The sequence below is a fragment of the Clinocottus analis genome, unplaced genomic scaffold (genome assembly GCF_023055335.1).
Source record: "Clinocottus analis isolate CAN_PGR_092001 unplaced genomic scaffold, fCliAna1.0.p SCAF_17, whole genome shotgun sequence".
Classification (NCBI taxonomy): Eukaryota; Metazoa; Chordata; class Actinopteri; order Perciformes; family Cottidae; genus Clinocottus; species Clinocottus analis.
In genome coordinates this window covers 6,192,283-6,216,819 of record NW_027175898.1, presented here as the reverse complement: position 1 = coordinate 6,216,819, position 24,537 = coordinate 6,192,283, and the positions used below count along the sequence as shown (strand labels likewise).

Here is a 24,537-nt window from a genome sequence, read left to right as displayed (position 1 = left end):
TGTGTGTGTGTGTGTGTGTGTGTGTGTGTGTGTGTGTGTGTGTGTGTGTGTGTGTGTGTGTGTGTGTGTGTGTGTGTGTGTGTCCATAGTTACCAAAAATAGACGAACAAACTTTGGACCATTTTCTGTTGACAAGAGGTTTTACTGAGCCAACAGTTATTTTATAACAGAAAATACCCCTTTGGTCGTTTGAAATTAGAAAAATACAGTTCATGAAAATCCCACGATGGAAATAATCAGAGGTAGTTTAGATGACATTTCTCGACCAGCATCGAGCGAGCACGCGGGGAGCCGTGTGTCAAGCGGTTCATTGCCACACGGTGACAGGACTGGTCCTACAACTCCATTTTCCCTTGTTGTGTTGACCAACGATGCTGCTGATATTCAGGTAATTAACTCAATACGGTACACTTATATTACATAATAATTTTCGACTTTCAAAATTGGATAATTTACATAACTTTAAAAAGCAATTCCCTGTAGAGCCAGATCATATCTGAAGGAACTACAATCAACTCATCGACCAGAGGTCCTGACAAAAGTAAGTGTTTTATTGGAGTAGCTGTTCAGGATCCAGTTTGTATGAGGTTACCTCACACTATCATGCATCGTTTAGGTGAGTGTCCCATTGAATTGACTGATGAAGAGAGTGACGATTCCAAACTACAGAGCGCTATTGAGGAAATGAGACGACTTGATGAAATACTGTCTGCAAAGATCTGCATAGAAAAGGAAGTCAGGCGTCAGAGGAAAGAACTTCAAGCAAAACTCTGGCACGAGTTCCTGGTAGACATTACTAACATACTTACATTCTGAGTTCACCATAGCAGGTAGTCGCTCTTATCATGTATGTTATATTGTGTATTTTTCTGCAGCAGAATAAACCTGAAGGCCACACGGAATGTGCCCAAGAAGCAATGAACACAAGGTTGTTTTTGGCTCTGGAGGCCCCCACTGGTAAACCAAGGCAACAATATACAGAACAGCAAAAGTCCTGAAAAGGCTTCATGCAGTTACTGTGAGACACCTTAAAAATGTTTGTTTTTGGGTTTGTTTTTATCTTAAAGGAACAGAAGAGGAGGACGATTTTGTGTCTGTGTTTGAAACTCAAGTTCCTGATCGAGACGAACAATATTGGGCGCAAAGTGAGTTAGAGAGACTCAAAAACAAAAGAAAAAGAAGCATACATTTTTCCATATTACACTTTTGGGTCTTCAAACATACAATGTAATATACTCTCAGTTGTACTACCTAGATTGTACACTTGATGGCGCAACAACTTCATGGAACTTCTAGGTGCTGTTTTTGTGATCCAGATAATAGTGTTCCAGAAGTGAATGCATAACAGTTTGCCAGCTCATGAACAACTCAACAAGATCTTGTGGCTTTTTATAATATTGAGCCCCAAAGGATAGAGGAAAAAACCTCAGCACAGGAACTGTGTAGAATGATATCCATTGTGTTTCTCTGTTTAGATACATTTCTTCTCACAGTTTCCACACATACTGTGCAGCCTTGCAGGGTTTGCTGTAGGTTTGTACATTTTTATGTAAAAGAAAGTTTAATTCTAGTCTTTAATCATGTGGATCAGGTGATGGAATAAGAAATACATTATGTGTTGTTGTTTTATTATTATTATTTTTATTATTATTATAAGAGCTTTGACTTACTTTTTACATGTTTATCTTTTGGAAGTTAAAGTGTGACTTGCCTGACAGGTGAAAAGAAGCCAGCTAGCTGGACAGAGTCTTCTGAACTAAGCTGTGAGGATAGTGAGGAAGAGCAATTTGGAGGCAGTAACTGTGGAGCTTCCAAAAGCAAGAACAAACAGAAAGACTTTGTCAAGAGAAACATTGAGGTATGTCAAAGTTCACATTGGGCCAAATGCTGTGCTGGGGTATATCGCATGACTGAGAGCAATTCTCTTCACTGTTAGTTTTTCCAGTGAAGAAAATATTTGTCTCTGGTTCAAGAAAAGGATATATTTAAAGCCTAGTAGGGCACGACTGAAAATAATAGAAATGTTATGCAAATAATGATTTGATATGTGAAGGATGAATAATGAACAATTTCTGTTTCCCCCCAAATGCAATAGCTAGTAAGTGGTGAAGGGAGCCATGGTCTTTTGACTCAGGCAGAGAACGAGCGTCTGGCCAAGCTCCTGCAAGAAGTAGACGAAGGGGAAGAGGACGGTGCCAGGGGCGCCGACAGCGAGGTAGGCCGACATGAAACCCTAACAGACAACATATGCTGTAGGATGAGGCCTTTTTCAAGTTATTTTATACTTCCCCATGTCCAAACGTCTTAAGGGGAGCAGCAGATAGTCCCATCCCATCCACTGCTTCTGCTTTCAGTGTCACCAATCTTGGCATACATCTTCCGTGATCTTATTTGTTGGAATTTTGTGTCATCCTCACATTTAGCCTGACATTGAATGCTGTTATTGAATGCATTAAGTGACTCCACCAGACTTTGTCCCTCACAACTGCACATAGAGTAGCATTGGTCAGGTGTCAATGTTTTGATGACTGTTTAGAAGCTCGGAAGGCCTCTAGGCAGAAGATGCTGTTAATATAAAATCCAAAGGCCAGAATCTGCCCTAATACAAGCTACAGTGGCACTCATAGCAAGAGCGTGCTGATGGAGCTTTTGGCAAAGAGATTGAGGCCTCTTGTTTTTCTTCGATGATTCATCTGCGACCCCGAGCTACCATGAGCAGTAGTCTAGTTCACTTCGAACCTTCCTACACCATCTTACTTTTTTAAAATGTATTTAAAGTTTCAATTTGCTTTAATAGCTCTTTTGGCAGCTGTAAGACCAGTTTGAAGTCTGGTGGTATGAAACCTGTTGGGAAGAGAGTGGGAACATACTTACCTTTCACATGCGGACCTATTTAGCTTGACCCCGACAGTTCTGCATCCGTGGGACAGCTTGCCAGGGTTTTTCTTTTTCATGTCTTGCTGCTCTTTTTATGGTGTTTTCCTTGACTTTTAGAACAATACTGCCGTAATTATGGTGGCAGATACCAAACTGAGGGGAGCACATATGGGTTTTTTTATTGGGAGGAAGACTTCTTGTTATTGCGAGGCATGCTGTTATGAATAGCCATAACCAAGCAAACACATTATTCATGTCACCAGGACTGGCAGTGATGCGTCTTTATTTCTGAGGACTTCACTCAGTTCTTGGCAGAATCCCTCTGGACACATCTATCACATGCTGCTGCGCAATGTTTGCCTCACACACTTCTTTTATTTATTTTTTATGTTACTTAAGTTCCACAGTTGTGTGTGCTAGCCCAAGGCAGTAAATCAATAGAAGTCAGTTATCGCGGTACATTTGGTTACTGCAGTAGTAGATGCAATCTCTTCACATGCTAATTGGAACTCTTGTCGAGAGTTGTTGAAAAGATTGATCTCTCTATTTCTCAGGCCAAATATGAAGTTTGAGCCAGGCAACCAGCTCAACCTCTCATAGACGTTCTAATGGCCTATGCAGGCTCTTGTTTTTTTTATTTTTACTATAGCTCACTATAGCTTATAGCATGAAGACTGAAAACAGCTCGCCTGGCTCTGTCCAAAGGAAACAAAATGTGCATGTGAGTGGTAAAATGACTGAAAAGCACTAGGGCTGGGTTTTACATATTGTCTATGACTCCATGTGTGCCATTGTAAATGAAACACAAATCTGTCTCATAAGAATTTGTTGATCTCATTTATTAAATGTTGGCTTTGTTTTGGACTCCACCTAGTTGATGGACTCCTGTTTTTGCTGTATTCTTCTGCCAGCTTTCCTCGACTCCCTCCTCAGAGATCCCCGTTGTGATCTTTTTTGGCATTGAAACCTTAGTGCAAGATCTTATCTCACCACTGGACTTTGATGAGCTCACCACCTACCCGTTGTTTCCCATCCGACATAAAGAGAGTCACACTGGGACGAACAGCCACCGGGAGCAGAAGGAAATTTAAAGTTTTGGCATTTGACTAGAAGAGTGACCAGCAACTTGTTCACTATCCAGAAGTGAATACCAAGTGCGAGAGTCAGACTTGTACTCATTCCCTGTTCCAGACGTCACTGTCACAAAGTTGCTAAATAGGCAGGAGTTCATGTTTATCAGTCCACTATTACGGCTGCCTAAGTGAGGCATGCTTATAACCCAGTGGCTTATCTCAGCAGTAATTGTCTTCCAGGAGGACATGTGGGCCGTGTCTGTGCTGACAGGCCCGGGTTACACCCCAGAACCTTGTGACCTGGAGCCGCTGACGGACATCGACTCCAAAATTCGCCTTCTCCTTCCTGTCGAAGAATTTCTCTCAGTGCAAAGCTCATATACAAACCATGGCATGTCGCAGGTATGTATCCCACAGTACTTCTGTCTACATTACAACAGCAATGGGTTTATATTGAGCACTGTAAACTCCCCCAGACACCATCCACGACTGCACTGAGGCCATTAAGTCGTATTACAAGCTCAGTATGGCATCGATGGCAACCTCTTGTAAAAGCCTTTGTTACTGACCCTCAGGGAGTCACTCCCTTATTCATAAGTGGGGAAAACTGGGGAATTATGTAAGCTGTTCTAACTTGGAACTGAGGGTAGCCTCCCTTTTCCATCCACCTTTTCCATATGAAGGCCATATAAACTTTATTTACAATGAGCATTATTTGCTCATTGTAAATTTAATAAAGATTTAGCTCTTATTATCTATTATTTTAGATATGAGCAATAACACATTTGTTTTTTTGTATTTACTTTCACACCTGATTGCCTATTTATACTCAGTTTTTTTTTGTCATTCATAAGATTTTGTCAATTGTCTGACCGCTCTAACCTTTACATATTGAATTTAGAGTGAAATCTATACATTTCTACCACATCAAACTGGAGAATCAACTTAACAGATTTGTGTAACTATAAAACTTTTCCATGCCTTGGTCTTGGGTTTGGGCCTGGTCCTAGACGTGAGCTCAGTTAGTTATCTCAGGACCTTATCTCACGTCATTTTAAAGACCAGATGGCACGTTCATCATTTGCATAGCCTGTCAGTGGTGGAAAAATTGTGTTTTCTGAAGTCATAAAAACTTTACAACGCAGTTTTGCGAACCCAAGGTGCCATTTTCCACTACCACTACTGGATGTTGACAAGGAAAAACTTCAGTTCTTGAATCTCAGTGCTGGAATAGCTCATGATCTATGTCCCAATGTCTGGAGTATTTATGTTGCTGGACTAATTCTTTCCCAATTTCCCAATGCAAATGTAATCACTCATTCACCCAATGTTGTCAGGAAATGGCAGATTGAGCCCTCCAGCTGTCTGTTTAGAAAATATGGATACTCAATAACTGAATGGAATCTCGACTTTAAAATAAGAATCAAAAATGTTTATGTTGATGTGACCTTTGGAGCTGAAATTAATGGAATAATTGATTGACAGAATTAAACAGCAAATATGTTTTTCAAACAATCCTTTCTTGTGCTCTCCCACATGATGTAGAGTGGATTTTAGCCAAATAGTACAAAACTGTGTGATTACAGCACAGATGGATGTATTACTTCGTGTAACCGTCTTCCCTCCCTTCCCACCCTTTAATCATCTTGCCTGGTTAAAATAGTTTTGGGGAAAGTAAAACTCCCCATCATCCATCCATCATCTGCTATCCATTAGTGCTGAAATGACTAACACAAGCGTTCCTTTTCAAATTATGTGAAGCATGAATTAAACAATTAAACAACATTTTTACATTACATTACATTTAGCTGACACTTATCCAAAAGTGACTTACAATAAGTGCATTCAACCATGAGTACAAACACAGAACAACAAGATTCAGGAAAATACAATTTCTTCAAAAAATCAAACTACAAAGTGCGATCAGTAAGTGCCATTCAAGTGCTACTAAAGTGCCACTACTGTGCTACTTTTCTTATTCAAGGTGTAGTCGGAAAAGATGTGTTTTTAGTTTGCGACGGAAGATGTCGAGACCTTCTGCTGTCCTGATGTCAATGGGAGCTCATTCCACCTTGAGGATCCAGGACAGCAAATTGTCGTGACTTTGTTGAGTGTTTAGCTCGCAGTGATGGAGCTACAAGTCGATTGGCTGAAGCTTTTGTCTCTCAAGTTACCTCTAGCAGATAATTCACCATCAGATGTTGAAGCATTGAAAATTCACAGTATTTTAGTCTTTTTGTAAAATTAAACATGAAAGGTTGGTGAACCTCACACCTGTCGTTCTTAAAAAGAATCCTTCCTTACCCTACCATAATCCCTTCTCACTGGCATGTATTAAAGAAGGACTGCACTGACAATAAATCTCTGTCAGTCATTCATTCCACATCGGTGATCGTAAATCTTAAAGATGGTCATAAAAGTAAATATGCTTTTGTTTTGCGGTTAGCTTTATTCTCGGCAGTAGCTTGCACAAGTGAGATTCCCTAACTGAAACCATTTGGACAGCAGTTCAGAAACCTGCTTGTTTGCTCGCTCATTCCAGAGCAGTCTCTAATGTACACAATAAGAGATCATCTGTTTCAACAACACTGAACTATATTTTATGCATAATATTAAATCACAGCCTCCATGTCCACGTTTGCTGTTGTCTGTTGTTCTCTGGCCGTGTCAGATCTTGTCACGTATTACATGGAAGAGAGAGTTATTCACCTCTCCCCAGTGGGCACTCACTCATAAAGGATCTGTCAAGGCTTGAATCTGTGATCTCAGAACTTGGCGGCATCGTTTTCCAAAAAGTCGTGATTGATATTCTAAGTAGAAAGCGGCCTGTGCATTCCTGTGCAGTCACCTTAGTGTAAGCTTCTCTGGCTAAGCGGGTCGTTTGCTTGAGCTTGTGAGGTTAAATGCAGTCTTGTGAGGCCATACACCAGCATAGATACTGCCACAGAGGAGAGTCACATCCTAATTACAGAGCTGGGGGAGGTAGAGGAGTGCCAGCTCCAAAAGAGGAATTAGAGATTCCCTTTCATTTGGAGGTATATGTGCAGAAAGGTTTACTATATTGCAGCCAATAGAGCAGCAATACATTTTTGTACCAAAATGTACAAAATCATTTGTACATTTTAATTCAAGTGAAAATGGTTTGAACAGACTTGGCCACCTGTGAATTCTAGGTTTCAGATATTGTAGCGCCGGGACCAGCTATTTGTCTTTTCTCTCCATGTCTTTAAGTCAATGCAGTGACAGGTGCATATCTTCTGCACTGACGGAATGATAAGGCACAGAAAGATTCTCTCTCATAATGCCATAAACCACAGAATAAATGTTTGTAGAACCACAGCATCACTCGTTGTATGGCCACACGGTGAGTCATGGTGAAAGTCTTGATGAGATTAAGCCTTGTTTTCTTTGCCTTTGGCTCATTTTTGATGATATCTGGATAAAGATCAGGTCGCTAAAACTCTCCTCTAATGATGTGAATTGAAAAGAATCAAAACACAATTTTAACTGTGTTTTCCTTGGACACTGAATATTGTGCTCATGAGAGCATCGCTGCTTTTGCATTCTTCATTTTCTCCCATTTTCTCAGGCTTTCGGCCGAAATAGGCCTTCTGTTATTAAAAACATCTGTTGGCACAAATGATTAACATACAGTACACCCCTCCTACTGTACCACTGTGCGGTAATGCCTGCACCACCCACAGTTTGAAGCCAGAAAAGGGAGATTCTGTCATGAGAATTAGGCGCTTTGGTAACATGGGTGTGTATGTGCGTGTGTGTCTGTCTGTGTGTGTCAGAATTACAGGCTAATCTTTTAAATGTGGTTACAATGAAAATTAATGAATGGCATTATACAATATGATTTTCTGTCACTGCCCCTGGATGTTTGATTGCATCAGATCAACTCCTTCTATGTTTGCATAGGAACTCCAGCTGTGTTTTTGTTGTACATTGGTTAGCTATATTTTGATGTAAGTCTATGAGGTCACTTAGTCACATTGTGTGGTTGCTGATGAGCACCCATGATTTTAACTACAGCGAATGTTAAGTGAAGAAGCAGAGTTTTGGACAGAAAACGCCCTTTCGACCGACACAATGTGGTCAGCAGATAGTTTGCAAATTTATCTTATTTGGTCCGGGTCATATAATTAAACAGCTGTGGAAAAGCTTCGGTCACGTTATATTCATCTAAATGTGGGTACGTTCTTATTTTATATCAAGAAGTGTAAGCTGTGTTAGAATACATGACAGAAGGTCAGGATACCTGCTGACCTTAACACACTCATAATATATATATATATATATATATATATATATATATATATATATATATATATATATATATATATATATATATATATATATATATATATATATATATATATATATATCGTGGTGTACATTGGAGGCAGTGTCATTTTCAACAGAACAATAGTTTTCTCTTTAATAGCAGGCACACACAAATGCATCTTATCCTCTCTGGAATATGATATTCATCTCTCCATTGAAAGATTGAAAATATGCTAATTTACAACAGAGAAGGATGTGACTATTTTATTCCTGAAGTGTGGCTCCATTTATCTCACTGGTAACCAACTTGCCAGTGAATGGGTGTGTTTTTATAAATAGTGTATTATCATAAGTGTTTGCTAATAAGAATCATCTTTGCAACCTTTGTGGCTATCATATCCTGCAGGAGTTTAGCTTACAAGCTGCATGGAGAGAATCAGATGTCAGGTTTGTCATGGACCATGCTTGGTGTTTTTCACACGGTTAACTTGGCTAAAAAAAATGGACTCCACACCCTTCCCCACCCTATAATTCCCATGAGACCCAGTTTATTGTCTTCTTATAAGCGCCTCTCCCATTGGTGTCACCCACAGAAGCAGTTGTGTTAAGTGGTTCAAAGTGATTTTTCCCCGTCATGGTTGGGATCTTACTTTCGACTGTTCCACTCATTATCACGCTCCATAGTGGATTATTCAGTCACAAAACCATCTGCTAACAATATATGATGCTTGAAGTATTGCCACTTTTCTCAATGATCCAAATCCAAGAGCATTAAGCATTTAGAAGTATTATCGCAACTCACAGTTCTTGGTGTTTGAATACATTGCAGAGTTTTTAAAGGAAGTTAGACATTTTGGGAAAATTGCTCTTCTTTTTTTTGCCACAATTTTGATGAAAAGACCAGTACCATATATAGCATGTCTATACGGTAAATATAAAGCTATGTCAGCAGTCGGTTAGCTTAACAAAGACAGGAAACAGTGGAACAGCTAGCCTGGCTTTGTCCGAAGGTAACTATTCTGCTTAAAAGCACCTCTAGCCGCGTTCAGCCAAAAATGTCAGGCAACCTTCAAAGGTAGTGCAGTCAATTGAAAAACACAATTAGCTTACGGCTAACAAGGCAAAAAAAATCTACGCCTTTATTTTCAACACACATTTAAGCTCTTTACCACATCATATCTCATTTGTTTATTGCATGCAAAAACAAAACTGCGAAAACTAAATGTGGTATCAAAAGCAGCCAGCCTAGCTGTTAGCTGTCAAACTATACTATCAAACATTACACTGGCAATACTTACAGTCCCATATGGTATCAGTCGTCATTGAAAAAGCAGAATGTAGTTAACAAGAAATACACTGAAATGCAGATCCAACACTGTGCTTTATACAGCATGTGTTACTATGGGACCAGAAATGCAGAAAGATGCTTTGACGTTTTACTCTCCAGATGCTTCTGATAAATATTTAACATGGTCTGCTTATTAAGGACTTCACTTTTTGGCAAACACTTAAAATACCTTATATTATTAGCGACATTAATCTGGGTGGAGGTCTCAGCAGAAGCTATTGACAGATGCACGATTTTCCTTCACAACCCAACCAGTGAAAACTTCAAACAGATCAAACATTTGTCGACCTTGGATTGCTCCTTGAATTCCGCTAGGATACTAAGAAAACACTGTTGGTGTGGATATTTTAACCCAGAATCAGATTCAACATGTTTTTTGATTTAAAGATTTACCAGGAGGTTTTAATCTGTGAAACTAATAGCTACAGACCACCCTTAGTTCAGAAAGAAAAGAAAGTATAATATCCAGATGACCCACACGTGAATCTTCTTATACTTCAGGAATGTTCAGCAATCACCAAGTCATCTAACACAGATCCAAAAGACTGACGTAAAAACACGACCCAGAGGGCAGGAAAAGACGGATCAGACAAACAAAGTTAATATCTAGGACATTTTTATGATGGTGATATACAAACCCGCACATTGTTTCTTGGTATTAGTTGGATTTGAGGTCTGACTTCACTTCAGAGGCGTGTAGGGGGAGAGAGGGAGGAGGGGGGGAATTAACAGTTAGCAAAGAGATTTTGTCAAAGGTGAGTGGTGCAGGATCCATTTACACTACCTTGCTCTTGTCAGCATGCAGGTAGGTCTATAACATGTATGGCAGATGTGTTACGGCACCTCTGTCTCAGAACTTGGCAGTTGACTGCAGGTCATAGGGAGGCAAAATGTCTGAGAGACGGAGAATACGGGAAAATGAGAGAAGTCAAGAGACTCAGCCATAGCTTCCGAACAGCTTACTCCCGAGCTCTCACAGGGAGTGCTCGTGGCAAGACATGTGGACAGCTTTTGGCAGGTAGCCTGGGTCCACGTGGCACAGCCAGTGCTCCTACTATGCTTGAGATTTGCAGAGCATCAGAGGGAGAGAAACGGAAAGAAAGAGAGAAGCATGCTCTTCTGAACAACACAGACATCTTGGTGTCTCCTGCTTTGTCATAGCAGCATTGTCCCTTTGCAACGTGCAGACAAGGGTTGCTAACAAGCTCCGTACCAATATATCAATCAGTTTCTTGAAAGGTAAAGAATCTGTGTCTCCTCAAGTCTACATCATTCTAAATGGAGAGGATTTTCAAAGTAATGCAGAAGTCTCTATTTTGCTTCCTATGACAACTTATATATCTCGTATTTTTGCTCGTTCGAAGAAGCTACAAAGAACTTGGTTGAGAAGACTACATGTTGTACAAATTAGTTTGTTTGTCTGCAGCATTCATGACTTTACTGTTGGCACTTCCTTAGATTAGCTGCCTCAGAGCATGCCGTCCCTATTTAGTTTGTGTTGAGCATGAACAAGATCATCAAGCTCTCTCGGTGGTTCTTGGTCACCACAACAGCTCATATAGGAAGGAACCTGAAGCAAAGAGTGGGCTGGCACCCTCTCTTGTCATGTATCTACAGGACATGTGTACATAAGGTTTACCTATAACTATTTGTCTTGTTTTCTTGTTGTTTTCCTGATGTATCTGAGAATACGTCTGCATGAGAGGATCCAGCTGTCATATTTGGCAAATCATACCACAAATGCAATCCACATTGGAGCAGAGGAGAAGCTCCAGGCTACCAATCTCAATGGCTCCACCCACTAACTAACACAACTAATATGATTGACGGGATATAATTATATGCTCCTTTGATGGGAACATCAAGATACAGCGCGTCAGTGTTGTTGAGCGTTATCCAAGATTTGTTTGGAATTATAAACGTAAAATAATCTCCACAATTGTTCTTATTCCGTCACGTTGAAAAACCGCGGATCATCCATTAACTGCTGCAGCTGTTTCACGCCATGACAACCACTGAATGGAATGTATTGCCTCCAATTGCAGTCACACAATTGATCACAGGATATCAATAACCACTGAATGAATGTTAAATTAATGCTTCACGATAGTTATCTGATACACATAATGATGGTTTTGCTTGCAGCAATTGGCAAATCATTCATTTTTTTCATGTTATCTGTAAGTAAAATCCAGTGGCGGGCTGTGGTTTTAAAGCTAGGCCTTCAATGAGTGCCGCGAGAAAAAAAAGAAAAAAAGGAGACGCTGTGAGCAAGGTGCGAGGTGCGCCTCACACGTGCGTTAGACTCCTTGGTCCGTGTTACAAGATGGGTCGGGTGGGTTTCCGACATCGCCGCAGACCCCCGACGCCCCCGGTCCCCGCCCTGGCCGGGTGCAGGGGGCCGCATCCCACCCCGGCGAGGAAAGAAGTCACAGCAAGCACATAAGCCACGGCCTCGGGAAGCGGCGAGGTCCGGGCACGGTCGCTCTGAAGCACGCGGCCACCTTCGGCCCGAGCCTTTCCAAGCCGACCTAGAGCCTGTTATTTTTTCATTTTTATAATTATAAAATAGTTATAACTTTGTGATTCTGTTTAGGCATTCAGAGAAGGCTTAGAAGGCCCTAGCGGCCCGCCACTGGTAAGATCTGTACCACAAGGTGAAACAAGGACAGCATCTCAGGTGTCGTCACATCACGCACAATTTCCTTATCCTTGTTTGAACTAACACTCATTCTGCATTCAACGCATACTTGGCAAGGCATACTTGGCAGTCAGCGTAATATTTTAAATGCTGCACTTCATATCAACCTGTGACACTAATGCAGCATCAAAGTCCAAGGCGTTTGGTATTTTCTCAATAGGCTGAAAGATAACTAGCTTTGACATGTTTTTCATATCGAAAGAAAACTAAGTCTAGATCTTTGCTGCTTCTCAGTGCTCTGCTAACCCAGAAAGGTGGTGTGATTATTGGAGCTCTTCAACAGCATGTCAAGTAGCTACACAGAGGAGGACCAATTACCAGCATTTTTCTGATGTTCAGACAAGCTAAACCCTTGTCTCTCTGTTTGGAAGTCACTCAGTCTGACCTCATATTTAGTTCAAGCTCTCACAAGATCCATGATCCATATAAAATGTTGGCATTTAATGTCAAGCATTTAAACTAATACGTGCAGATGAACCTTGAATGACACTAATACACAACTAATGGGTTGTTAAGAGTCGTGAAACACACTTCATTGAAACTCAAAAACAACCGCTGATTGACTTCACTGAGGGGTTTTTTATGAGCAGATTTATCATCAACTTTTAGTTGTAGATATCAATTTAGATGACAGATGAAAGACAATAAATCCTCATATTGAATTATCTACCAAGCCCTAATATGCCGTCCTCTTAGATTAACCTTTTTTTTGTTTACGCCTCCAGGCTTCCCTTGGTAACTCATCACAACGCTAATATGTAATTCCCTTCGACAAAGTCTACAGCAATGTTTGCATAAAGGGCTCAAAATGTAACCGAGCCCTAAGGCACGAGTGATCTGGGAGCGGGACAGCTCTCAAAGTCTGTGAGTGTGGACATTGGGATTGGGCCCTCGTCTTGTCTTTATCCATTGGAATAAACCAGCTTGTTGAATCTGAATACTCAACTTGAAGGGTGCTTTCCTCTGTTGTAACAGAGCCAATACAAGGCCGAGGTATAGTACGGGGAAGGTGAAAACCAGGAAAGATGATGTATACTTTGTGGCCCATCTATATTTGTTTATACAAAGAAACTGGACTTTCCCCTCACACCCACCAGAATACATAGGGTGCTAATGTAGACACAGATAATTGGTTTAGTAAGGAAATATGACAAACTGTACATGCCAAATTCATTCAAAAATTGTTCACAGATAACTTCATCATCCGTCATTATTTAGCCTCGCAGACAATTTAAAAGTTTGCAGTCTCGTTCTTGAAAAGTAGGGCAGCTGTCGTTTCCAAATTAAATAAACAGTTTCTCCCAAAGATTTGGGCTTTTTTTGAAACATGCATTTAGTGGTGTGAGTATGGTGGAAAAGCTAGACTTTAATTTTTATTTTTCCTGGTTGGAACGCTGCGTTTCTCACTCTGGTGCATGACAGGAGTCTGATCGCATCGTGGTCCCGGCTTTTGTAGTCTGGATGAGGCGGTAAGAACTGAAGGGCTCTAGTAACGACCACTTAAAAGAGGCTTCAGATAGAAGCCGTTATGTCCCTACAGGAAGGCATAGGGCACTGGTAGGTAAGGACACACACGCACACACAGACACACCGACAGACTTCTAAATCTGCTTGTTTTTTCCACATTACACTGAATAAAATCAGCGTAAATGCAAAACATGGCATTAGAAGGCATGTCTTTTTTTCTTATTGACAAGGGCAGAAGCATTCATTCTTCTTCTCAACATAGTGGCTCCACTTAACTGAAGTCACCTCCTGCCCAGGGTTTCACTAAGATTATTTAGTAACTTATAGTTAGAGTTCACAAAATATTTGTCTGGTCCTTCTGTCTCTGGTAACCTACAATTCACGTCCGTCTTGAGATGTCAACATTTGATGAAACATCCATCAATTTCCACATTATTAGATCATACATACGCTTGCCTGGCATCCAGATTAACCAAAGAGATGGAGATTTCAACCACATGGCGCTGGACTGATACTCCAAAACAGCTCTGTGGTGGCAACATCCTCTCAGACCCAACTATTTACGACCGAGCTAGTGCTTTTATAGAATAACTGTATATTTAGAAGATGAAATATGACTGTACCACAGGTCACACAGTGGTCAGTCTCGACAGGATTGTTAATTTGGACTTATACTTATAAATAAATATATTGTGAGTGGGGTGAGGAGTTTGACCTGACAAAAAAAAGTAATACCAAGGACCTTTCTCATTTCAGATAGCAATACTCATTATAGTTAAGAGTTAAGTAGACATCACATGTCATCCTTTGAGATTCACCACAATTATGCTCGCTTTTCAGCACCTAGAGTTCATCATACTGCGCCTGCAGAAGATATCCTTCCATTGTAGCAAAGCAACTTTGCGATAAGATTGACTGAAGTGTCCTTACTTTGGATTGTACTATATCTCTGTGATTGAAACCCAAATAACAAACATCCGTCCTGCGGTCAGAAAGACAAGCCTCTTGCTTATCAGCTTGCTGTGGATGCTCCTCCTGGCATGACTCTCCTGTTTCCTCCTGACCCATTTAAAAAGTTTGCCTGGGATGCAGCTTGAAGTCCATTGAGTCAACCAAGTGCACGTGTTTGCTATAAATGTGTGATTTATGCTGGCCCCCATGTGGACTGTAGCTGTGAGATATTGAGCTTTCTCAGATCTGACAATGTGCTCTGAAAAGCAGGGAAGAAAGATTGTTGTTCATCTATACAGTTGAGAACACGCCACAATGATGCAATTTTAACATTGATAGGCACACTGAAATTCAAGAGGCTCGGAGAAATGAAAAAACCCTCACTCAGATTGATTGTGATGAACTGTGATATGATTTTGATCCCTATTTAAATGTTTCCGAGTGAAAGCCATAAGCTCAGAGTGCAGCTTTAGGAGAGAACCCAGGCACGTGAGATGAGATGTTTGCTTCCTTTGAGAATCAATCGTGTCTGTTGCATGTCAGGGCCGGGGCTCAGAGGTTGGCTGGAAGCGTTATGGGGACCCGGAGCCAGGAGAGAAGGTCCTGCAGGATATAAAGGAGAGGAGAGGGCAGGAGAGGCGGCTGCAAGAGATCCAACAGCAGCTGGAGATCCTGAGCCAGGGCCAAGAGATGACGGTGAGTTCAAAGCAGCTAGTTTTGATCACACGCACACACACACACACACACACACACACACACACACGCACACACACGCACACACACACACACGCACACACACACACACACACCGTCTATGTGCGTCATAACACTCCTCAGTGCTTCTATCTGCAGACACGTGTGTGACAAATTATTACAAGTGCACAGTTCGGTCTGTCATTTGTGTCTGCAGGCCCATATTTTTCCTCTTTTTCTCCATTTCTTTCTCTCTTTGTATCATTAGGCAGGGCAGGACAGCAAGCGTTGCCAGGTTGCCACCGGTAACTATTTTGAGACATTAGCAATTACTTTTTAACATGTAAAAAATAGGGACAGCACACAGCAAAACGTGCACCCCAGCAGTGTGTGAGAAGGGATTCAGCTGTGTATGCAGGATCAGGACGGCCTGAAAGTCATCTCATAAAGTAAAGATGATGGACGAGCTGGTGTCACCAGAGACACTCACCATCCAAAGGACTGATGGATCTGTGGTGAGAATCACCGTAAAGGTTCCAAAAAACTTTGAAAGGGAGAGAATGGATGAAGAAGCAACCAGTGACTTGCTGGATTCACTGTGAAGAACATGTGAACAGCTGCACTGCTTATTTTGTATTCCAGGAATTGCGGGTGGACGCATTCACACTCAAAGTTCAAATTGCCAGCTTGGCAACCACGTTTAACAGTTAGTGTTGAGCCCTGCTGACATCTTAACTTGACAGTGTGTCAGATCTTGATTTACGTTTGAGTGAGGAGTTAAATATATTTCTTTGCTTTGCTTTGTGCATGGGTTTGATGCAAGGGTGAGGACAGTCATTTCATTGCTTGAAAGCATTCTTGGCTTAAATTCGACGTACACCGTCCACAGTGTTCCCTAGAAACCATTGAGCTCTGTGTGCTCTTAGGAGCCGCTGCAGAGTTACAACCACAGAAGTGTCGTACTTTCCCCAAAGCCTGTAGCTAAAGGTACAACACAAGAATGTCTGCAGAACAAAAGGTGGACAGCTCTAATTTCTGCTTTCTCTGACATTTATGACTTTATGACTATATTTTGTGGAAAAGAAAAGGAAAACATTTGAGATAAATTAAGTTATTTGACTTTGTCCTTGTTGTTATGTGGCAGCTTCTCCCGGTTTTGCCTAACAAACTACCTGTTGGCTTCTTCCCAGCGCTGCTGTCGATGACATTAGAAATGGGTTCACTTAAATTTACAGACGCATCAGTTCTCTAAGTGATAAACAAACCACAACATGATGTATATGTGCCTAATTTAAAGATAAAAGATGCTCACAAACAGCGAGGTAATAAAAACATGAAGCGGCTGCCACGCCCTGACATTAAACAAGGCACCATGCCATGCAACCAGAACCTATTCCCGGCCTAATTAAGGGGACACAAATGGAATTCAAACTCCGTTTGAGGAAACAATCCTCTCATTATGATCACAAAACATCAAAACCACCCGTCTCTTAACTTCGGGTAGACACTCTTTGTACGTAGCAGTGTCTCACTATATTTTATGGTCACTAAATTATTGAACCCAGCGAGCGACTGCAATGTAAACAACACACTCACTGTGTATATGCTTTGTGCCACCGGGCTTGTTTTGTGGTTGGAAAAGATTTATTTGTACGGAATTTGTCTGGGAGGGCATTCTTGAACGCTTTCACACAGCTCCAGTCTACTCATAAAGTTGATTTGTGTCACATCCGTAACTCAAATGTCTTCGCACCTGAAGTGTGTACCAACTGTGCAGGCTTTGTGCAGAGTTCTCCATAAGAGCATGATAACTAAGAAGAGATTAGTTTGTGAATAGAATACATTTTAATGTTGAATTGTGAAGTTAAGTCAAAGTTCATTTAAATGCTACCAATACTAATACTATTAAAGTGTTAGTTCATCCTTTTATATTTTAAATCTAGTCGGAATATAATAATATAAGCTTGTGATACTGTGGCCCACATAATGCCATTTGTTTCTTTGTGTTAAACCCTTTAAAGAAGTTGTGTCTTCTTACAGTCGATGATGAGTAGAGTAGTGAGTTAGACAATCCATCCTGAATTACAGACAAGGAAGCTAAAAGCCAAAGGGTTGATAGTCCATGGAATTGTTTTAGGAATAGGTTTGAAATAAAACATGTTTTAATGAAGTACAATATAGAAAGGCTCTACCAGGATTGATATGATATCATGTTTCCCCTCAAAATTGTAAGCTTGCTGCCCTGTGTTTAGTCTGGCATGCTGCTGCAGCGCAGCACCTTTTAGAAAGGTGGAAAATGTTCAAAGGGTTCGCCTCGTACATCGTAGCAGTGACCACGGATTCCCTGCTCCACTTCAGTTTGATTGAGTCCAGAGTGTGATGTTAAGAATTCAAATGTTTGTCGAGAGATCTACCTGATTTACCTTTTCGCAGTGATTTATTTAAACAGAAGACGTGTTGTGTTGGATTCAGATCTGAGACCTGTAATTGTGTGCGTCATCTCTGCTTCTCCTTTCACTCAATCCAAACAAAACTCCCATTCCTTTAACCAAAGAATCTCTTCTCTCAGCTTTCTTTTTCCAGTTTTTTTCCCCTATTGCCGTTAACATTATCTGACTGTGGAGGATGGTTTTCAGATGTATTTTTTAGATTGAGGTATTATTGTTTGATCATTGTTATCTGTTTATCACACATACAACTACAGTAGAGAGTTCAGCTAGGTTATTTTCAAGTCTTAAAGCTAAATCTGTGAACTCAACAGCGGACCCGGTGGAAGTTTTCCTGGAAACTCAATTGGCTGCATTCCTGGATCAACTGCAACAGGAAGGACAATCCCAACATTTACAGTCAGGCTGGATGGTTTCCAGCAGGGTTACAGTTTCCAATTGTTCAACTGACTTCTTCAAAAATCTCTTAGCAAAGTGAGAACCTTAAACCCCACCGTGATAGGTCAAGGTTGGCCTGAATCTCTTGGTTGAGGTTGTATGAACACTACAGTTTAACAACGCTTTTTCCACAGGAGGCTAGTCAGGTTTGCCAGAGAGGGATTCTTTCTCTCAGCTTCCCTCAACCTCTTCTCTACTCTTCATTCCACCCATGGCTACTGGCTGTTAGCTTTTGGCTTGTCACACTGTCTCTTCTCATCTTACACTTCATGATCCCCTGAACTAGAGACAGTTTGACAAAAAGTGTTATCCACAATTGTCTCTCTTTTTCCTGTGCCACCGGTTCTAATGAGTGGCAGAGAGACATTTGTCTGTTATAAAGTTGCCATTTTAGATATGTGCACTCACTAGATTGGAATTAGTGAGGTACTTCACAAAGTCTCTGGGGCAAATTACTATTTCTATTATCCACGAAATATGACAAACTTGTTTTTGCCTTCTAACCTCGATGCATTCATGTCATCTGACGGCTGGAGCAGAACGTATTGCCAGCTTGCGGGCTCAACATCTGACTGAGGAGCACATAGTACAGAATGCTTTCCTCCATTAGTGGAGAACTGCCCCCCCCGGGTCTCTGGCCGATAAAGCTGAGTTATGAGACTGATGTCAGTGACCTTGAAAGCTGAGCAGCCCACGCTTGTGGTAAACCGGTCCTGCACCCTCTGTGTACAGGAGCCAACAGAGCTGTTCAGGGGTGGTGGTCCACTGCAGGGCAGAAAGCTGGAGGGCTGAACAGTTCTGGCTTTGTCAGATTCCTCACCAGGTGGGAAACTGATACAGGACAGTGAGCAGGAACCTTGATCTTTTAACAAAGATTGGAGGTTTACCCACCCCGCCAATGTTTGTCAGGAGAGGAACTGGACTCCTCCTGTCTGGAGGGCAGACAACACACTGAACTCATCGCCACTGTTGAGGTAATTCAGATCCACAAGACAGAAGACTGGAGTGACAAATGGCTGTGCACAAAGTAAACAGGAATGCACTGTAAGGAGTTGCTAACAGGGTGGTGACAGAGGTTTCCCCTTACACTTTCTCTCTCTGCACATGCCTACAGGCCAGACTGAGGCTGACACAATCAGCCCGCTGGGTGTGGATAGCAGGTGGGAAAGCAGGAGCTCAGGGAGCAGTATGAGAAGTCTGGAGCTGTAGTATTGCCATTCTGACAATAACCTTCAGACATCTTATGCTTGGGGATTTATTTGACTCTAACTCTGTCGTTTTCAAGACTCACTGACTTCAGTGATGAGCGAGTCGAGAGCCGACGAGCCTGCGGCAAATGTTCTTATCATTTGTGGGATCGCTCATGCGTGGAATATAGATAATTAAAATAAATAAGTGTCGGGTTCATGAGCAGCCACGTCAAAGCCATTTCATCGTTGATACTTTGTTTTTCCGCCTCAAATCAATCAAAAATGTTCACAACAGCTCTCTGAGCATCAGGGAAGCCGTGTGGGCAGTGAGGGAGAAGTATTACTCTAGGGGGGAAAACTTGTGTTTGAAGGCCAACTATCGAAAAGATAATTATACAACAGAACATTGTTATCGTCATGCTGTAAATATGGAGACTTTCTTTTTGTTAATTTCATTCTTCCAGTGTTATTTACTTCTCAGTATGTGTTATGTAAGTCAGTGTCAGTGTTACATTTGCGATCATGTTTCGTCTTTTTCATAAAGCTGTCAAAGGCCAGTAGGAAATGTCAGCGGTACACAAGTCTTGTATTTCACATGTTAAGCCGGAGGGTGTTTGTTTGTAATCACACAGTTACACACTGCCCTTGACTTGAAGTCAGTAATGTTTACCAGTGAAAAAAGTACAAAATGTGTCTGTAGCTACATTTTCTCTCACAATGTGGTTGCTTGCACAAAAGACACTCATGGTAGCCTAAAAACAGAAGCGTGTCCAGTTCCGATAAAAGTTGTATCTGCCTCTGCGCTGTTGATACGCTTCCTTGTGGAATCAGTCTGATGATAATGCTGCGTTGACAAACTTCCATCCAGGCTCAACATGTTGTTCCTGTCTCAGTGATAACCCTTGGAGGGAACCAACTCAATCAAACACATTATGTCTTTTCTTTGGACAGCCTTTTTGTCTTCGCAGCTCTTTCCTTTGCTTTGTGCTGAAATGAATGTGGTGTCGACCGGGAAACTGACTGTAACACTATTCTGGCTCTTTAGAGGCGAGACTGACAGGAACACTCATATCAGTTGCCCACAGACACCCTTGGCCTCCCTACTATTAAAGGCACCTGAGGTCAACCGCTTTGAAAGAGTCACAGCATTTTGTCATGGCTGTAAAAAAAAACCAACACTTTCTTTTGGTCTCTCAGTTGGAAAGTCTAACTTGTAGTTCCCACCTAACCGGCTGGTACTGGTTAAAGGTATTTCTGTCCATTGATACTTCAGCCAGTGGGGCACTTTTTTATTGCCCCTTTAGCACTCAAACACTGACAGGCCTGTAATTGACCAGTGTTTTCTTTGTGCCATACGTTTCAAGTTGCAGTAATGGCTCACTTATGTTTGTGCAAATTTATGATACAGTTCCAAGAAACTATTTTTTTTTCTGTGGGTGGGTGTCAGTTATACCTATTAAAACACAGAATAAACCTGGAAAGCAAGCTCAGTGAATCCGAAATGCCTCGACACTAAGTGTGAGACTAGTGTATGCACAATCCATACACATATGATTTCATTCCTGTCGCCTTTTCGCCATTTCGAGGTGATGGTTTTCCATGCTACATGCATGTCAAAGGAGAAAAGCATGCAGTGCGTTGAGGCTGGAATGTAACCGGATTTGTCTGGTAAAGATGTCGATCAGCACCTGGGTCTTGGCGAGGGGCTGCAGAAATCTTGGAGGGTGGTCCGGTCCGATGAGGAATACAGATGATCGATGAAGAGTATTAGCTTCAACAAGTGGGAATAGATGAGACATAGGAATGTGATTTTGTCTCGAGTGACTCAGAGGGATGTGTGACAGAGTTAAAAACATTTGCATGGGCACAATATTCTCTCAGGAACTTGTGTCTGCTGATCTCAAAACTGCACTAATATTTTCATATTAATTTAATATTTTGACATTGTTGGGAATCCGCTTCACTTCACTTTCTTGCAGAGAATTAGATGTGCAGTTCAATACCACTGTTAAGCTACAGCTAGCTACAGTTCAACTTGAAGTCTGAGGGGAAAACTGCAAGCCTGTAACAAAAAGCACCACCCAGCACCTCTGAAGCTCACTAATTAATTAGCATGTGATGTCTTCTTTGTTTAATCTGTACAAAACAAGAGGAAGCTGATTCCCCGTGCTTTGGGTCTTTGTGCTAATCTATTAAAGCTGTTTTCCGCAGAGGCTCTGAAAAGCAATCAGTGGGCTATTCTACCTGTCCTGCAACAAGCCGCAGACACACAGTTATTTCTGTCTGAACTGGCATCCGAATCAGGGACAGAATAATCCGGACATGTCTGCTTTAAGGCCAGGGACATTCTGTCCAGCGTGTGATGACAACTAGAAACATGCGTGCACAATATGACAATGATTAGCCTATTTGACTTAGAGATTAATGTCAGGCTTTCCTGGACACGTTTCTGGCGTACTGCTAATGTCAAGAAAGGCAATGAGTCGATATTATCGGAACAAGTTGACTGTTGGGTTGTTGCAGCTGTCTAAACAAAGTACAGCATTCTCTCGTGAAAAGATGGCAACTGTCTGTGAGCATTTGTGCGTCAGTAGATTTGTTGTGTCTCACATTATTATTATGAAAAAGGTATGAAAAGTGTACATTGTCAATAAGGATATGAAATCAGAACTTACAGCTGCAGTTGCCAGAAAAAAACATCACTCCCATGAGGAGATACTTTTGGAAGGTTGGCTTTCCTCCTTGAACTCACATGCACTTCCAGAGTCTGACTTATCAGTAGAAAAACAACAGTTGCATGTAACTGGAAGTGGTTTTCCACGGACGGCTTCCAACTGTAGAGTAAAGGAGCATTATAATAAAGGAGCATTATTATTATTATAAACTGCCTCTGTCATTACAGTTCATGCTTTAATTCAACACATTATCAAGAACTATGTTTTACACCCAATAAAGGATGTTTGTGATGGAACAAATCTTGGGAGGATTTTCGGGAAGAGTTGTTAAGCTTGATGCTGCCAGAGATCTACTGTACACGATGTAATGTTTGATGTAAAAAGGCTTCCGCCTGCACATATTTGGGACTTTGTTTTTATTTGACCCTATGGTCTGAAGTCCTAGATGTAGTACGTGAATCATACATACATTGTATTTGTGTCTTCCTGCAGAATTGTCCACCAGACCTAAACGAGGAGCAGTTACTTCTACTGCTGGATGAATGTGAGCTGACAGAGAGCGGCACCCAGGATCTTGAGACACATGACACAACACCGTGAGGCCTAAAGAAAACCTTAATCCATCTGAAGCCCTGTTCTCATAACGCTTATTCAATACATCATTGAAGAGGAAGAGAAAAATGGCTGGATGTAAACATATTGAATTACCAGAATATATCCAACCCTATCCCAATATAGGTTTTGGGACTAATAAGCTTTCCTATTTATGTAGATAACTAACCAGTCTTACACACTCCACAAAGTGTCAGTATAGTAAAAAAAAATAAAATTGTATTTCTAACTTTTGGTTATTTGGCAAGAGTTGGAAAGAATACTGTTACTTTAAATACATTTTACTCAAATGAAATAAAAAGTATTTTAGCAAAAGTGGCTGCATTGACTACTTTGCTCGGCAATGAAGTGCTTGCTGATGTTTGAGAGATCAGCAGTGTTGTTTAAATGGAACTGGAAAGTCAACCACAGTCTGCTCCAGGTCCTTTCAGCCTCTCTGTCATAGTACAGCCAGTTCTCTCAGTCTTTCTGTTCCAGTATAACCAGGACACTTTGGCGTCTCTCATCCCTCTAAGCGCCTCGGATTTAAAACGTTTGAGATGAATGATTCTCTCCCGTCACATCAGGATCAACAGTCTCAAACAGCAGAAAGTCCTCAGTCAACTCACTGAGGGTCAAAGATACTCAGTGAGCACAGAAGTCACCGCTGGAGGATGTTAGCATTCAGCATGTGAGCCAGTGTGTCACCTGTCTGGACGTGGAGCTTTGTCCTCCTGCGGCCGCACAATCACCTCATCAGCTTCTTCTCTGCTGCAGATGTATCTCCTTTCTTCTCTTCCATTCTCACACAGTTTATCAGGCTGATTTTTTATTTGACTTTTGTTCATACTCTGTAATGAATGTAACTTGAAATATAGCAAAGTACAATACTTGTGATAAATAGTAGCCTCCTAAGTAAAAGTAAAATGACCAATTATATTAATAATACTCAATAAAGTACCTGTAACAAACACAACTTTGTTACAGTAACAAGAGTAAATGCAATTGGTCACTTCCACCCTGAGAACTGTAATGCATCTTAATTGGTCATCTTGTTTTCAATATGCAGCAGGATTACATCCCATTGTTTTTATTTGCGTTCATGGCCCTGCATGAGGAAACCGAGCAGCAGGGCCACCCTTTGTATTAACCTAAGTATCAAAGATGAGAACAGAAAATTGCAGCCATTAAATCTAATAACCGGGTACGGGGGCCACAGAATGTTCTACTGCTCACATAAACACTCATGATAGCAGCTGGTCCATGGGGTGAAGTCTGAACACCATAGTGTGTTTACTTTACGTCCTCTCCTATGAAATATAGTATGTCTCTGTTAGTAATGTGTGGCTGTTAATGAGGACATTAAGTGTACTCCACAGGAGAGAAAGTCAGATCCACTTTAGCATTCCTGTCATTCCTGCCTCTATAGGATACCTGCTTCAGAGTGGGTCAGATGTGTAGGATCTTCTGACACTGGACCCTGTGGCCAGCTTTGAGAATGATGACTCTTGGTTTGTTTGCGAGGTTTGAGAGCTGCATTTGCTTCTTCTTCTTTCTCTGTGAGTAGCAAATCTGCACCTGGCTGATCTCGGCCCAGAGGTCCGGCTCTCCTCTCTCGCGGCACTGTACACTAACAGGCCTGTTCGGCTCACTCTTCACCTCACCCACACATTCTGACCCCCACTAAATGACAGGATTTATCTTGAATTCCTCTGGGCTAAAAAAAAGCGCCGGCCAGGTGAGCCTCCAAGGTCACACGTGAGCCCTGCAACCTGCAGCGTTATCTGCCCGGGGAT

The 24,537-nt window shown here is 41.4% G+C and overlaps 1 protein-coding gene across 1 annotated transcript; it reads left to right on the top strand.

Moving 5' to 3' along the window:
• Position 1: 1 nt before the first annotated feature.
• fsip1 (fibrous sheath interacting protein 1) lies at positions 2 to 22,968 on the top strand. Its single transcript, XM_068580362.1, has 10 exons — positions 2 to 388; positions 484 to 541; positions 617 to 786; positions 876 to 957; positions 1,068 to 1,145; positions 1,719 to 1,858; positions 2,096 to 2,215; positions 4,191 to 4,352; positions 15,251 to 15,403; positions 22,643 to 22,968. The coding sequence occupies exons 1-10, from the start codon at positions 227 to 229 to the stop codon at positions 22,748 to 22,750; spliced, it is 1,233 nt and encodes a 410-aa protein (XP_068436463.1). The 5' UTR covers positions 2 to 226; the 3' UTR covers positions 22,751 to 22,968.
• Positions 22,969 to 24,537: the final 1,569 nt, after the last annotated feature.

Excerpts from the sequence above, each read along its gene's own strand:
- fsip1 (XM_068580362.1), top strand. The coding sequence starts at position 227 with ATGGAAATAATCAGAGGTAGTTTAGATGACATTTCTCGACCAGCATCG. Across the intron at positions 2,216-4,190 it reads CCAGGGGCGCCGACAGCGAG|GAGGACATGTGGGCCGTGTC; the intron begins GTAGGCCGACAT and ends ATTGTCTTCCAG. Across the intron at positions 15,404-22,642 it reads GCCAGGGCCAAGAGATGACG|AATTGTCCACCAGACCTAAA; the intron begins GTGAGTTCAAAG and ends GTCTTCCTGCAG.